This window comes from Macaca thibetana, chromosome 10, assembly GCF_024542745.1.
Source record: "Macaca thibetana thibetana isolate TM-01 chromosome 10, ASM2454274v1, whole genome shotgun sequence".
NCBI lineage: Eukaryota > Metazoa > Chordata > Mammalia > Primates > Cercopithecidae > Macaca > Macaca thibetana.
In genome coordinates, this window is record NC_065587.1 from 49,079,743 (window position 1) to 49,095,278 (window position 15,536).

General features: G+C 49.9%; 1 protein-coding gene across 1 annotated transcript in view; it reads right to left on the minus strand.

Annotated features, from left to right (window-relative positions):
• Positions 1–15,536, minus strand: part of BCAS4 (breast carcinoma amplified sequence 4) — a 90,422-nt gene that overhangs the window by 55,518 nt on the left and 19,368 nt on the right. The window contains exon 2 of the mRNA XM_050807489.1: positions 9,467–9,538. Coding sequence (XP_050663446.1) covers positions 9,467–9,538 — 72 coding nt within the window. The remainder of the gene's footprint in view (positions 1–9,466; positions 9,539–15,536) is intronic.

Below are 15,536 nucleotides of genomic sequence, written 5' to 3' on the forward strand. Positions count from 1 at the left end.
AATTAACATCGCATTAGATCATAGCTCAAAGTACAAAGTAAATGTGCACAAGCCTATTGTGGGAAATGGCAAATTCCACTGGAGAAAGCCGCGGGCACCACCTTACGCAGGTTCACATCCACGATGCCACGTGGGCATCCGGTACCCTCTGATGGGATGTGATAAGACTCCTCCTCCTCTGTGGTGATCGTTCCACAAATTCCTATCTCCAATCTAACCACATGAAAAACGTCACAAAAATCGAGAGACCTTCTGTGAAACACCTGACCAGCATATGCCTCGAAACTGCACAAGTGATGAAAAGCGAGGTAAGACTGAAACTGTCACAGGCCGGCAAAGACTAAGGAGATGTGACAATCTCGTGCCATGTGGCACCTTAGACTGGATCCTGGAACAGAAAGAGGACACTCATGGGAAACTGGTGACATCAAAACAAACTGTGGAGTTCAGTGCATAGCAATATACCAATGCTGGTTTCTTCATTTGTTTTTTTTTTTTGGGGGGGGTGTTTCTTTTTGTTTGTTTGTTTTATAGGGTCTTGCTTTGTCACTCAGGCTGGAGTGCAGTGGCGCAATCATGGCTTGTTGCAGCCTCGACCTCCTGGGCTCAAACAATTCTCCAGCCTCAGTCTCTTGAATAGCTGGGACTACAGCTCTCCACCACCATGCCCAGCTAATTTTTTATCTTTTGTAGAGACAGGGTTTCACTGTGTTGTCCAGGCTGGTCTTGAACACCTGGCCTCAAGCTATCCTCCTGCCTCAATCCAAAGTGTTGGGTTTGCAGGCGTCAGCCATTGTGCCTGGCCCCTTAGTACTGACAAATGTACCATGGTGATGTGAGATGTTAACAGTGGGGGTCAGGAACGCAAGACCAGCCTGGACAACATAGCGAGCCACCATCTCCGTTAAAAAATTAAAAATGCATTTTAAAAAATTTAGGGTTAATATGGCAACTCACTGAACAATCTTTGCAACTTTTCTGTAAATATAAACTATTCAAAAATAAAAAATACATAAATGTAGTTTTAAAAAATCAAGTAATTAGCTCTGAATCTACAGCTTAAGTCAGCAGCTTTGGCAATGATGGGCCTGAGTCTCCCCAGGCAGCAAAGGCCGAGGCTGCTCCCTCCAGATGGGCCTGAGTGCTGGGGTTTCCACAGTCATCACCCCTCCCCATTGTCTCACCCCAGCTCCACGCTCTGCCTGGCTCCAGCATTTGTTACCAGTGACAGGGAAAAGTCCTTAGTCTCCTCCCTTTCTTCCCCAAGGCCGGATTTCTAGAGAGAAGCTCATTCCTCAACAAGGCTAAACTTGGAGAAAATCACCCTGATGTAGCAAAGAGCAGATAATTAATTCCAGGGCAAGGTCAGAACAGGGGGGAGCAAACCTGAATGGTATCTTTCTGTTAATTTCCAAAGAAACAAACTGGGGGAGGGGTGAGAATGAGCTTGGGGGTATGGGCTGGGACTGGCAACCTACAGGAGACTAAGTGGCAGACAGGAGATTCAGGGACCACCCTCGCCCCCTAAATCCGAAAGAACTGGGAACAGTTTTTTTTTTTTTTTCCTTATTTTTATTTGTTTATTTTTTTCTTTTTCTTTCTTTTTTTTTTGAGACGCCCAGGCTGGAGTGCAGTGGCGCCATCTCTGCTCACTGCAACCTCTGCATCCAGATTCAAGCGATTCTCCTGCCTCAGCCTCCCGAGTAGCTGGGATTACAGGCACCTGCCACCACGCCTGGCTAATTTTTATATTTTTAGTAGAGACAGGGTTTCACCATGTTGGCCAGACTGGTCTTGAACTCCTGACCTCAAGTGATCCACCCACCTTGGCTTCCCAAAGTGCTGGAATTACAGGCGTGAGCCACGGCGCCCGGCCTCTTATTTTATTTTTAGAGAAATCGCTTCTCTGATGCAGCTTCTCCAATGGCTGAAACCGAAGGCAACAGGGAACTGTTTATGCCTGCCCAGAGGTTTACCCAGAGGTAGTTACTCAGAATGAGGGGCCAGGGAGGGCAATCCCAGGGGCTGAAAGACCCCAACCCTTACTCTTGGTTCCACCCTGGGCTGGGAACCATAAAAGAAACTTTAGGGCCAGGTGCAGGGGCTCACACCTGTAATCCCAATTCTTTGGGAGGCTGAGGTGAGAGGATCCCTTGAGGCCAGGAGTTCAAGACCAGTCTGGGCAACATAGTGAGGCACCATCTCTATTTAAAAAATTAAACATTTATTAAAGGAAAAAACAGAACTGTAGGGTTAACATAGGTCCAGTCTAGAGGGGCATGATACCAACAGAGCACACTCCATGACCTCTGACTGTGTGCTGGGAACAGGCCCCGGGAGGCAAGAAATATTTCTTCTTCAACCTTATTTTATGGGAGATAAAACTGAGGCTCAGAGAAACTAAATGAGCTGGCCCAAGGTCACAAAGCCAGAAAGTGGGAGGGGGAGGATTCCAATCCAGATGGGCCTGAGGCCACCCTTCCTAATACCAGAGGTCTACAGATGTCGTTCCATCGGGCCAAGGCAGTGTCAGCCCAATCATGCCTAAAAAAAGTAAAACCAAACCAGATGCCAAGATGTCAAAGTCAGGATATTTCCCTTAGAAACCCAGATCTCTGGCTTCTTGTGAAAAATCAGAAGACCTGGCCACACTGAGCCCATGTTCCACATGGCAACAATCAGCTGGAGCTGAGTGACAGCTGCCACTTTTGTTAACCCCAGTCCCCTTCACTCCCTACAGTCTCCCCAACATGGAATCCATGGCTACCCAGAGGAGCGCTTTCTTCTTATGGAAGAGTCAAAAGAAAAGTGGCACATTTTTCACCTCCAACTCACTTCTCATCACATTACAGGTGTTTACATTTGCGCACCTTGGGGCACGCTCTGAGAAGAGCAAAGAGATTTCAGTGAAGAAGCTCCATGCTCTGGAGCCTCTGCCAGGACAAACACCCAACCAGGTATGCTAGCCTGGGGGTCCCAGACCCTTCCCCCAACTCTCCTCCCACCTCTCCAGAGCTGGTCTCCAGAGCCCAGAAGTCTGGGCAGCAGGTGCTGAGGTCATCACAGAGCAAAGTCATCTGTCCAGAATGATTCAGGGCCCCTAGGAAGGAGAGCCAAACGCACTGGACCTGAGAACGCGCACCCACGCCAAATGCAACTGCTGGGCCAAGGCCAACAGGAAAGGTTCTCCATTTATGTGAGCGAAGTAAGAGTCTGCTCCTTGGCAGAAGGTGGGCCCAAGGCCACTGGAGTTTCAGAGGGACCGGACAAGCTACCCAAACCCCACAGGGCACTGAGCTGAAAGGCTTTACAAATCCAGCCTCACTCCAGATAACTTCCTCAGCGTCATGCCCCTCTGCTGCTTTGGTAATAACGATGATGGCATTAGTAGCTACCATTCATTAGTCATTTAATAAATAGCAGGTACTGTGCTCAGCAATGATCTTTAACTGGGTGTAAGCGACACAAAGGAAAGGGTACAGCTTATAAGTGGAACAGCTTGAGGAATCCACACATATGTTTACATCTGTGTAACCACCACCCAGACTAAAATACAGAATATTTCCTCACCCCGTAAGGCCTCCTGCAGGCCATGAATACCCTCCCCAGACCAACCACTACCGGACTTAGACCACCCATAGATTAGTTCTGCCTATTGCTGAACTTCAGACTAGTGGAATCACACAGAATGTATTCTTGTGTTACGCTTTTCTTTTTAAATTTATTATTATTATTTAAAAATAGGCCGGGCGCGGTGGCTCACGCCTGTAATCCCAGCACTTTGGGAGGCCGAGGCGGGCGGATCACAAGGTCAGGAGATCGAGACCACGGTGAAACCCCGTCTCTACTAAAAATACAAAAAGAAATTAGCCGGGCGCGGTTGTGGGCGCCTGTAGTCCCAGCTACTCGGGAGGCTGAGGCAGGAGAATGGCGTGAACCCGGGAGGCGGAGCTTGCAGTGAGCCGAGATCGCGCCACTGCACTCCAGCCTGGGCGACAGAGCGAGACTCTGTCTCAAAAAAATAAAATAAAATAAAATAAAATAAAATAAATAAAAATAAAAATAAAGATGGGGTTTCCCTACGCTGCCCAGGCTGGTCTCAAACTCCTGAGCTCAAGCAGCCCTTCCAGTCTGTCCTCCCAGAGAGCTGGAATGACAGGTGTGAGCCATCATGCCTGGCCATGACTTCTTTTGCTCCATATCACACGTGTGAGATCATCTCTGTTGCTGTGTATAGCGGTCAATTCTTTTTCATTGCCGTGTAGTATTCCAATATATGCATAAACAACAGTTGCTTTACTCATTCTACTGCAGATGGACATTTGGGTTGTTTACAGTTTGGAGTATCATGAATAAGGCTTCTTTTTTTGAGGGGGGGATGGAGTCTCACTCTGTCACCCAGGCTGGAGTGCAGTGGCGCGATCTTAGCTCATTGCAACTTCCGCCTCCCGGGTTCAAGTGATTCTCCTGCCTCAGCTTCCCGAGTAGCTGGGACTACAGGTGCATGCCACTGCACCCGATTAATTTTTATATTTTTAGTAGAGACGGGGTTTCGCCATGTTGGCCAGGCTAGTCTTGAACTCCTGACCTCAGGAGATCCACCTGCCTCAGTCTCCCAAAGTGCTGGGATTACAGGCGTGAGCTACCACGCCCGGCGAATAAGGCTTCTATGAACATTTGTGTGTGAATCTTTGTGTGGTTTGGGCACTTGTTTTCATTCCTTATTGGTAATGACAAGGGCTAGAATTGCTGGGATGTAGGTTAAGCACATGTTCATCTTTGTAAGAGGCTGGGTGCAGTGGCTCACGCCTGTAATCCCAGCACTTTGGGAGGCTGAGGTGGGCGGATCACTTGAGGTCAGGAGTTCGAGATCAGCCTGGCCAACATGGTGAAACCCCATCTCTACTAAAAATACAAAAATTAGCCAGGCGTGGTGGTGAGCACCTGTAATTCCAGCTACTCAGGCACAAGAATCGCTTGAACCAGGAGGCGGAGGTTGCAATGAGCTGAGATAGCGCCACTGCACTACAGCCTGGGTAACAGAGTGAGACTGTGTCTCCAAAAAAATAAAACAAAACAAAAAAACCTGTAAGAAACTGCCAGGCTGTTTTCCAAAGTGGCTGTGGGTTTTTTTTGCATTTCTACCAGCAATGTATCAGAGCTTCGTTGCTCTACATCCTTGCCAACACTTGGTATTTTGGTGGTTTTTAAGATCTAGCCATTCTAGTGGGTGTAAAGCACACATCTCTGCCTCATCTATCCCTTACAGTAACTCTTTGGAGATGGAAACTATTTGTAGTGGATTAAGGATGGCCACAAACTCCTTAATTCCTTCCATGAAGGGGTAGAATCCAGGTTCTCTCCCCTGATTCTGGCTGGGCTGTGTAACTGCTTTGACCAATAAACTACAACAGAAGTGACACTGTGTCACTTTTTACACTCAGGCCTCAAGACATGTGGCAGCTTCCCTCCTGCCCACTGGACTGCTTGCTCTGGGGAGGTCAAACAGCCATGCTACGAGGAAGCCCACGCCAGCCACATGGAGAGCGTGCACGAGGCAAGTTACACCAACCAGCCCCAGCCAGCCCAGCCCAGGTATCAGACAAGTGATGAAGGAGCCAGCTTCCACTCAAATGAGCTGAGTCCTCTGTGCCCTGCTCCAACCCACAGAATAAATGGGTGGTTGTTCTACATCACGAAATTTTCGGGTAGTTTGACACAGCAATAGACAATCAGAACCATTATCTTCATTTTATGGAGGAAAAAATAAAGGTTCAGAGAGGTAATGTGACGTGTCCATGGCCCCACAGTGGGAGGAATCAGAACGTGAAGTGCCAACAATTGGCATTATATCAAATGTCAAAAGAGGTCCCAGAACAAAGGGGTGAATTTCAGTGACAGGGAGTGATCAGGACAGGCTAGTGGAAGAACTAATAGAGCAGACAGGAAGCTGGACTTTGATTTCTAACAGCCCAATTTTATCAGAAAGGAAGTGGCTTCTCTCTAAACCGTGCAGCCCAGGGCCTGGCTTCTCTCGGACGTGTAAATTGATCAAACAGTGTTTCTGAAGACCGAGGCAGGGACCTGGGGGGACAGTGGTCCATGGTGTGACATCACCTGCCCCTAGAGGACCCTACTCGCCCCTAGAGGACCCTACTCATCCCTAGCTTGGATTTCAAAGCAGCTCTTAAAGAGAAAAAGAGGCCCCAAGCTAGGGCTGATCACTGGACACCTCTCTCTGCAGTCAGGTGGTCCCACAGCACACAGCAAACATACCAGGTAAGCCAAGCGTGAACCTCTAGGGGCCAAGAGGATTTCTAGAATATAAATGGCATCGGCACAGAGTGCCCATGCAGGGGCTGTAAGCTCAAACACCCCCAGGGGTCCCAAAAGCGTCACATATTTGCAGAACTGGCTGGGCACATCCTGTCAACACAGACACATGGGAAGACACTGCTTCCAAACGGATGCATATTCTCTTCCATTTCTTGGAACACGGGATCCTCTTGGTCTGGCTTTATTTTCCCACTTTCAGTAGGGTCAAAAGAACACAGAAACATCATCTATCAAAAATACACAAGCACGTGGCGGCTGTGGAGTCAGGAAGGCTCCCCGGGAGCAGCCGGCACTGCAGCAAGCTGGAAAGCACATTCGCTGCCCACAGCAGGCGGTCACTTGCTTGCCACGTGACATGGTGGCCGACGCTTGCTAGGTAGGAATGAGTACCCCAGGAGGGCCAGATCTTTGCTTTTCTGAGAGAAGCCAGAACTCCAGATTTTTCACATGAAATTCTAAAAATGTCACAAGCTAATGCCTTTTTCCCCCCGCCCCAGAAACATCAAATTATCTGCAGGCAGGATTGGAGCTGTGGGTCATCTGTGTGTGGCCGCAGGATTAAATCTTTCCATGAAGCATCTCCAGGCTTCGAGTGAGGAGGACCTGCCCGATGCTGCCTGCAATCTTGAGTCTCCTGGCAACACAGACACACACTTCCCACCACAGGAAGCTGCGATGGTTTTTCAGGGCTGGGCCACAGGGGTCTCTCTCCACCTGTCCACACGGACTCCTGCCCCCAGCCCTCTTTAGGCTGATGCTGGGTCTCCTTGCACAGAATGCCCACATGGATGACGGGATGGGATTTGAGAACAAAGGTATCCCTGGAGCATCCATCCACACCATCCTCCCAACCTGCCTTCCCTGCCCGCAGCCACGATCCTCCACCCGGTGCCCAGCCACACCACATGCCTGGCCTCCCCACCTTTGCACAGGCTGGTCCCTCTGCCTGAATGCCCTCCTTCCCAATCTGTTGAATTCTTTGTTTCTCCTTCCAGTCCCAGATTCATTACCACCTGTTCTACAAAGCCTTCCCAATTTCCTAGGCAGGACTTAACACCCTGGCTCTGGAATCCCTTCACACCTTGACCTTACCTTCACGACAGCACTGTAGCATAGGATGGCACCAACTGGTACCCAAATCAGCCTCCCCACATACACTGGGGCTTGGTGGGGATGGAGATGGACTGAACTGTCTCTGCCTAGTCAAGCTTATCACGGATCCCATTCCTGGGAAAGTGCCCAATACAGCCAGGCGTGGTGGCTCATGCCTATAATCAATCCCAGCACTTTGGGAGGCTGAGGCGGGAGGATCGCTTGAGGCTAGGAGTTCGAGACCAGCCTGATCAACATGGTAAAACCCCATCTCTACTAAAAAATACAAAAATTAGCCGGGCATGGTGGCGCATGTTTGTAATCCCAGCTACTCGGGAGGCTGAGGCAGGAGAATCACTTGAACCCGGGAGGCAGAGGTTGCAGTGAGCTGAGATCGCATCATTGCACTCCACCCTGGGGGACAGAGCGAGACTCTGTCTCGAAAGGAAGGAAGGAAGAAAGGAAAGGAGGGAGGGAGGGAAGGAGGGAAAGACAGACAGAAAGAGAGAGAGAGAGAGAGAGAGAGAGAGAGAGAGAGAGAGAGAGAGAGAGAGAGCCCAATGCATGGTGGTAAAGAAAGGACAATCCAGGCTATTAAAAGCCTGTCTTGTTACTTGGCTCCCACCTGGACCCACATCTGAACATAAAACTTGACTCAAGAGAAGAAACCACATAGTTCCTCTTGGGATTTCCGCTGTGACCCTAGAAGTTGGGCTGAGGTCTGCTGAATATATAGGGATGACTCAGTGCCTGCTGTCTAGGGTGGCTTTGTGCCGGGCACAAAGGAAGGTGTTCAATGAACACCTGGGGCTGCTGTTACTGTTACTCCCTTGGGTTCTCACAAACACTCTCAGGGTCCAGACACAGTGCTTCTCAGGGACACAAACGCATACCACTGGGTCCAGGTGGGCAGGCTTCCTCCATTCCGGGGAGACACAGGGCCTGGTCACAACATGGAGCACTTTGGGCCTCCAGGCAGACACCTCAAGCCCAGGTTACTGGTTTGCCTCTAACAAGCTTGGGAGCTTCTAGAAAATTCTATCAATGCTCCTGGGGGCTCCTCACCTGGCTGGCAGCAATCCTGGGAACACTGGGATCTAGAAACAATTTTTCTTTTCTTTTCTCTTTCTTTTTTTTTTTTTTTTTTTGAGACACAATCTTGATCTATCACCCAGGCTGGAGTGCAGTGGTGCAATCTCAGCTCACTGCAACCTCCTTCTTTTGGGTTCAAGCGATTCTCCTGCCTCAGCCTCCTGAGTAGCTGAGATGACAGGTGCCTGCAACCACACCAGCTAATTTTTGTATTTTTGGTAGAGCCAGGGTTTCACCATGTTGGTCAGGCTGGTCTTGAACTCCTGACCTCAGGTGATCTGCCCGCCTCGGCCTCCCAAAGTGCTGGGATTAAAGGTGTGAGCCACTGTGCCCAGCCTCTAGAGGCAATTTCTAGAGACTCTGGCTTGGGAGGCCTTGTCTTCTGGGCCATTGTCTTCCATCTTCCGCCTCAATCAGGCTAGATTTGGGCCAACCAGGCAGAGTAGGAGGTAAAAGCAGAGAGAACAGAAAGATTCAGGAAGGAACTCAATGCCCAACTCCACCGCGGGCTGTGGCCCGGGCAAGAGGCTCCTCCTAGGCCTCACAGGCCTGAAGCCATTTCCTGGCTGTCTCCATGTTTGCACAGGGGACGGTGCAGAGCTGAGGAAAGTTAAATATAGTCTAGTGTCCCCGCTGAACGGCTCCCTGCATCGGTGCCCGAGAGTGCCACCTTGTGGTCCACTTCTGGCTCCTCTGCGGAATAAAAACCATCTCGGGGGAAGGACGAGATCAAGATGGCCGCCTCAGGAAGCACTTGGGGTTGAGAGAGAGAGAGAGAGAGAAGGGAGTGTTTGCACGTGGTTTTCCTCTCAGCGCTGGCTGCTGCCCCATTCCTTCTGGTTGCTAACTCACCACCAAAATGGCTTCCCCAGAAAACTCCAAAACTCCAGGAAGGGCCCGAAGTCTGGCCTGGGCCTAAATCCATGCCTCCCAGGAAGCCACTCACCAGGTCAGCCAGGCTGCAAAACTCTTCCAGCCTGAGGAGCATGCCCTCGATGGTCTCCTCCACCTCCTTCGCCTGAAAAAGAGACGACATCCTGGAGATTAGCAAGTGGTTTCCAGGGAGACAAACACCCTTCATTTTTTTTTTTTTTTTAAAGCAAACTAAGTCTTAGGATTATGTGCCCAGTTCCTGCTCGACCCCCTTCCACTGCCTCCTTTGAAAGAGCAATAAACGGGCAGCAGTCCTGGCACCCATCACAGAGGACTGGTTAAAGCCACCACGGCCTCTCCATTCTACACAGCTTTCAAAAGAGACAAGATCAACAAATACAGGAAATAAGCTACCCTTACCCTCCACATTGTACAGATGAGGCTCAGAGAGATGGGGTAGCCTACTCAAGATCACAAGGTTAACAAACAGCGCGGGGCAAGAATCCTAATCCAGATGGAGTCCGCAGCCTCACAGCCTGCTCTAATAAACACAGTGGCCCCGGCGATACCCCAGAGAGGAAAAGCAAGCTGCAGACAGTGCCAGATACAAACCATACCAAATAATGTCTGAGGCGGGCAGATCACCTGAGGTCAGGATTTTGAGACCAGCCTGACCAACATGGTGAAACGCCATCTCTACTAAAAATACAAAAATTAGCCAGGCATGGTGGTATGTGCCCATAGTCACAGGCTGAGGCTGGAGAATCACTTGAACCTGGGAGGCAGAGGCTGCAGTGAGCCGAGATCCCACCACTGCACTCCAGCCTGGGCAACAGAGCGAGACTCCATCTCAAAAAAAAAAAAAGTACCTGTCTCCACAGAGAAAGGCCTGGAATGATATGTGCCAAACTGCTAATAGTTAAGAGATGTGCTTATACTAAAACAATTTTTTGTTGTTTATCTGAAATTCACATTCAACTGGGTGTCCCATCGTTTCTTTGGAAACCCTATTAATAGGGCTTACTTAGCCCTGGGCAGGAGGAGTTGGGAAAGGGACTCTGACAAGGGAAACTTGAATTTTTTATGTTAGGTAAAGGGTCCGTGGCCAGGAGCAGTGGCTCATGCCTGTAGTCCCAACATTTTGGGAGGCCGAGGCAGGAAGATCACTGAAGTCCAGGAATTCGAGACCAGTCTGGGCAACATGGTGAGGTTCCGTCCCTTTAAAAAAAAAAAAAAAAAAATTTGGCCGGGTGCAGTGGCTCACGCCTGTAATCCCAGCACTTTGGGAGGCTGAGGCGGATGGATCACGAGGTCAGGAGATTGAGACCATCCTAGCCAACATGGTAAAACCCCGTCTCTACTAAAAATATGAAAATTAGCCAAGGGTGGTACACCCCTGTAGTCCCAGCTACTCAGGAGGCTAAGGCAGGACAATCTCTTGAACCTGGGAGGTGGAGGCTGCAGTGAGCCACTGCACTCCAGCCTGGGCAACACAACGAGATTCCATCTCAAAAAAATAAAAATAAAAAAATTAGCCAGGCATGGTGGTGCATGTCTGTAGTCCCAGCTACCCAGGAGGCTGAGGCTGCAGTGAGCAGTGATCGTACCACTGCACTTCAGGCTGGGCGACAGAGTGAGAACTTGTCTTTAAAAAAAAGAGAAGAAAAAACACCCAGTCATCAGGCCGGACATTAAAATACATGAGTGAAGCAGGCCATCGGGCTTGTGGTGATCTCAGAGGTGCTCATCCAGTCCTCCAGCTGCTGGCCACTAGCCGCCATCAGGAAACGCAGGCCCAGAGCTACCAGATCTTCCATTTTCTTTTTTTTTTTTTTTTTTTTTTTTTTTTTTTTTGAGACGGAGTCTCGCTTTGTCGCCCAGGCTGGAGTGCAGTGGCCGGATCTCAGCTCACTGCAAGCTCCGCCTCCCGGGTTTACGCCATTCTCCTGCCTCAGCCTCCCAAGTAGCTGGGACTACAGGCGCCCACCACCTCGCCCGGCTAGTTTTTTTTTTTTGTATTTTTAGTAGAGACGGGGTTTCACCATATTAGCCAGGATGGTCTCGATCTCCTGACCTCGTGATCCGCCCGTCTCGGCCTCCCAAAGTGCTGGGATTACAGGCTTGAGCCACCGCGCCCGGCCCAGATCTTCCATTTTCTAAGAGAAGCCAGAAATCCTAATTTGATAGGAAATGCCCCAATGTTTAAACATGGGAACACATTAAAAGAAAACCCTTTAATGCTCCATAAATGAAGCCAATCACAAATGTGCAAAGGGTCTGCCAGTGTACAACTGCTTCATGCGATTGTGTAAAAATTAGGGAAATAATTAGGGGTTTGGCCAGGTGTAGTGGCTCACGCCCGTAATCCCAACACTTTGGGAGGCCAAGGCAGGCCAATCATCCGAGGGTAGGAGTTTGAGACCAGCCTGACCAACATGGCGAAACCCCGTCTCTACTAAAAATACAAAACTTAACCGGAAGCGATGGCATGCGTCTGTAGTCCCAGCTACTCAGGAGGCTGAGGCAAGAGGACTACTTGAACCCGGAAGGAGGAGGTTGCAGTGAGCCGAGATCGTGCCACTGTACTCCAGCCTGGGTGACAGAGCAAGACCTGTCTTAAAAAAAAAAAAAATTAGGGTTTTTTTCCCCCCAAGTATCTACTACTTTTACGACTTCTAAAATACCAGTTTCTGTTGTTATTTTTGTAATGGCCAGCATGCAGGAAGTTCACCCAGCACATGATCTGCTTTCCCTACCAGGCCACACCGTCCTGCTCCAGGGAGGCGTGTTCAGGGTTTCTGGGCAGGCCTCGTCCCTGCCTCCTGCACCTGAAGGCTCCCTCACCACCCACTTGTCCCCAGAGAACTGTTTATATAGCACCAGTTCCTGCTGCTTCCAGCATGAGCCATCTCCACCACAACAAAATAAACGACTGCGCAAAAAAACATCTTTCAGGCTGGAGTATAAATAGTACCAAGTTGCAATTTTAAACTCTGCAACCTTCATCTCACAGCTGGGACTATTTCTGTGCCTCAGTGCGGGAGAGGGGAGAGAAGACTCAGAAAAAGAAAGATCATCCCCTCACCCAACCCCCAAATTCAATTACACTGAGAAAATGTCATTATCGCACTAAGGGAGAAAGGATGGAGCCAAGAGGTCACTGTGGTGGGAGGAGAAGGTTGGTGGTTCTTTCTGATCCAGGGGAAAGAGAGGAGTGGGGCACAGCGGGTGATGGAGAGATCCTGGGGGTGCAGGTGCTCTTAACACAGACCTGGGTCCAGACGCGCTTAAGAACACACAACCTGCATGGGAGGCCACGGAAGCCCACGCCCCAGCTGGGTGGGATGCCTCCTTCCCAAGATGTGTCTGCAGCGCTGTACTTGTAGGAAGCGCATCGCAACCCATCCTGGCCCGCTCAGGAAGGGCATGGCGTGGTCACGGCACTGCTGGGTTCACCTTACCCTCTGCCAGTCATGCAGCTGGAACCCAATGGCTTAACCTCTGCATTTCACTGCTGCTGGATCCCTTGTGACAGGAACCATCATGCCCGTTTGGCAGAATGCTCAGGAGGTTAACCTGACATCATAGATGTGGTTAACAGAGTGCTGACACACAATAGGTGCATGATAAGGGGTTGCTTTCCATAGCTCGATTTCTCTCTTTTTTGTATTTTAATTTTTGTAGAGACAGGGGTCTCACTATGTTGCCCAGGCTGGTCTCAAGCTCCTGGCCTCATGCAATCCTCCTGCCTCAGCCTCCCAAAGTGCTGAGATTATAGGCATGAGCCACTGCACCCACCCCATCTCTTTTACCATAGAATAAAAACAAGGACTAGACACTGTATTTGAATTACTTCATTTACTTCTCACAAGAACCCTATGCAGTAGGTGCTACTATTTCCCTCTTTTTATGGATTGAGAAACAGAGGATCAGAGAGGTTAAGTCCCTTGCTCAAGCTCACACAGCTAATAAATATTGAAGCCAGAATTTGACCCTGAGCACTCTAACTCCAGAGCTAGAATGTGTAATAAGATGTTCTTTGGGGCTGGGTACAGTGGCTCACGGCTGTAATCTCAACACTGGGAGGCTGAGGCCAGAGGATTGCTTGAGCCCAGGAGTTCCAGTCCAGCTTAGGCAACAGGGGGAAAGTTTGTCTCTCTAAAAATAAAAAGAAAACTAGCTGGGCATGGTGGTGCACACCTGTGTGGTCTCGGCTACTTGAGAGGCAGAGGTGGGAGGGTCACTTGGGCCTAGGAGGTTGAGGCTACAGTGAGCTGTGATGCGTCACTGCACTCCTGGGTGACAGAGCGAGATCATCTCAAAACAAAAACAAGATGCTGTTGGGGGAGGTTAGAAATGTGTCCCCTTCATTGCTGCTTGTCAGCTATGGTCAGTCCTCCACCTCACTCCCTAGTACCTAGGGAGGTTCCCAAAAACAGGAGGGAGCAAAGTGAGCATTTGCCGACTGTCTGGTCAGCAAAGGGAGAAACAAGCCCGACCAACCAACAGGAAGAAACATTCCCAACCAACAGGAAGGCGCTCAGGATAAGCCAGCCCACCATGCCCACAACTCATCCATGGGGCAATTTTCTCTCAAGATTATCCCCTAAGTGGCCTCAGAAATGAGAGTCCCGCAGGCTGCAGCCCACGTGCCTTTTTAACCAGCCTGTGAGCCGATGAATGCCCTCGCTGTTCTCTGCAGCCCCCTGGGCCTAAACTGCTCCACTCAGAGGGGAAGGAGGCGAGAGGCTCACTTTAAGTGACATTCAAGGAAGGACCAGTGGAGATGGTGAGTGTTGTTTTTTTTTTAAACAAACACCTGCAAATCATGGTTTTCACTGTCTTTTCCCACATCCCCCCTTCTCACAAAGTGGCAGTGCAAACTTCCCAGCTGGGAATGCCCAGACATTGAAGAGGGGCTGGCCCTGCTCACCGAGGGGCTGGCCCTGCTCTCCAAGGGGCTGGCACAAAAAAAAAAAAAAAAAAAACCAAAAAGGTCCCCACCCATTATTTTCTCTAACTCAACAAATGGAAACTCCATCGTCCCCTTGCTCAGGCCAAATACTTCAGAGCACTCTCAACTCTTCTCTCCCACCTCCCACCCCAACCAATCTGCCAGCAAATCCTCTCAGTTCTACCTTCAAAATGTCTCTACCCAAATCCAACTACTTCACTCTCTCTCCCATACAACCAAGCACCATGGCACACGGCACCATTGTCTCTTGCTAGGACTGGTGCAGTAGCCTGCTCACTGGTCCCAGCTTCCTGTTCTCACTGCCCTTCAATCTACTCTGTGCAGTCCTGTTAAAACAAAAGCCCTGGCTGGGCGCAGTGGCTCACGCCTGTAATCCCAGCACTTTGGGAGGCCGAGGCAGGCGGATCATGAGGTCAGGAGATCGAGACCATCCTGGCTAACATGGTGAAACCCCGTCTCTACTAAAAAATACAAAAAAATTAGCCGGGTGTGGTGGCGGGCGCCTGTAGTCCCAGCTACTCGGGAGGCTGAGGCAGGAGAATGGCGTGAACCCGGGAGGTGGAGCTTGCAGTGAGCCGAGATCACGCCACTGCACTCCAGCCTGGGTGACAGAGCGAGACTCCGTCTCAAAAAACAAACAAACAAAACAAACAAACAAACAAACAAAAAAAGCCCTCCCTGCCCCAAATCCTCCACTGTACCACTTTGCACTCACAGGGATGGCTGCAATCACAAAAATGGAAAATGATGAAGGCTGGCAAGGATGTGGAGGAATTGGAAGCCTCACGCACTGCTGGTGGGAAGGGTACAATTGTGCAGCTGCTCTGAAAACCAGTCCAGCATCTCCTCAGAAGGAACACAGAGTCACCTTATGATCAAGCAATATGCCCACCACTTTGTCCCAGAACTTTGGGAGGCCGAGGCAGGCAGATCACTTAAGTGCAGGAGTTCAAGACCATCCTGGGCAACATAGTGAGACACCGTCTCTACAAAAAAAAAAAAAATACAAAAATTAGCCGGACACGGTAGCATGTGCCTGTATTCCCAGCTACTTAGGAGGCTGGGGTGGGAGAAGCACTTGAGCCCAGAAGATCAAGGCTGCTGTGAGCCATGATGGCACCACTGCACTCCAGCCTGGACGACAAAGCAAGACCCTATCTCAAAAAAA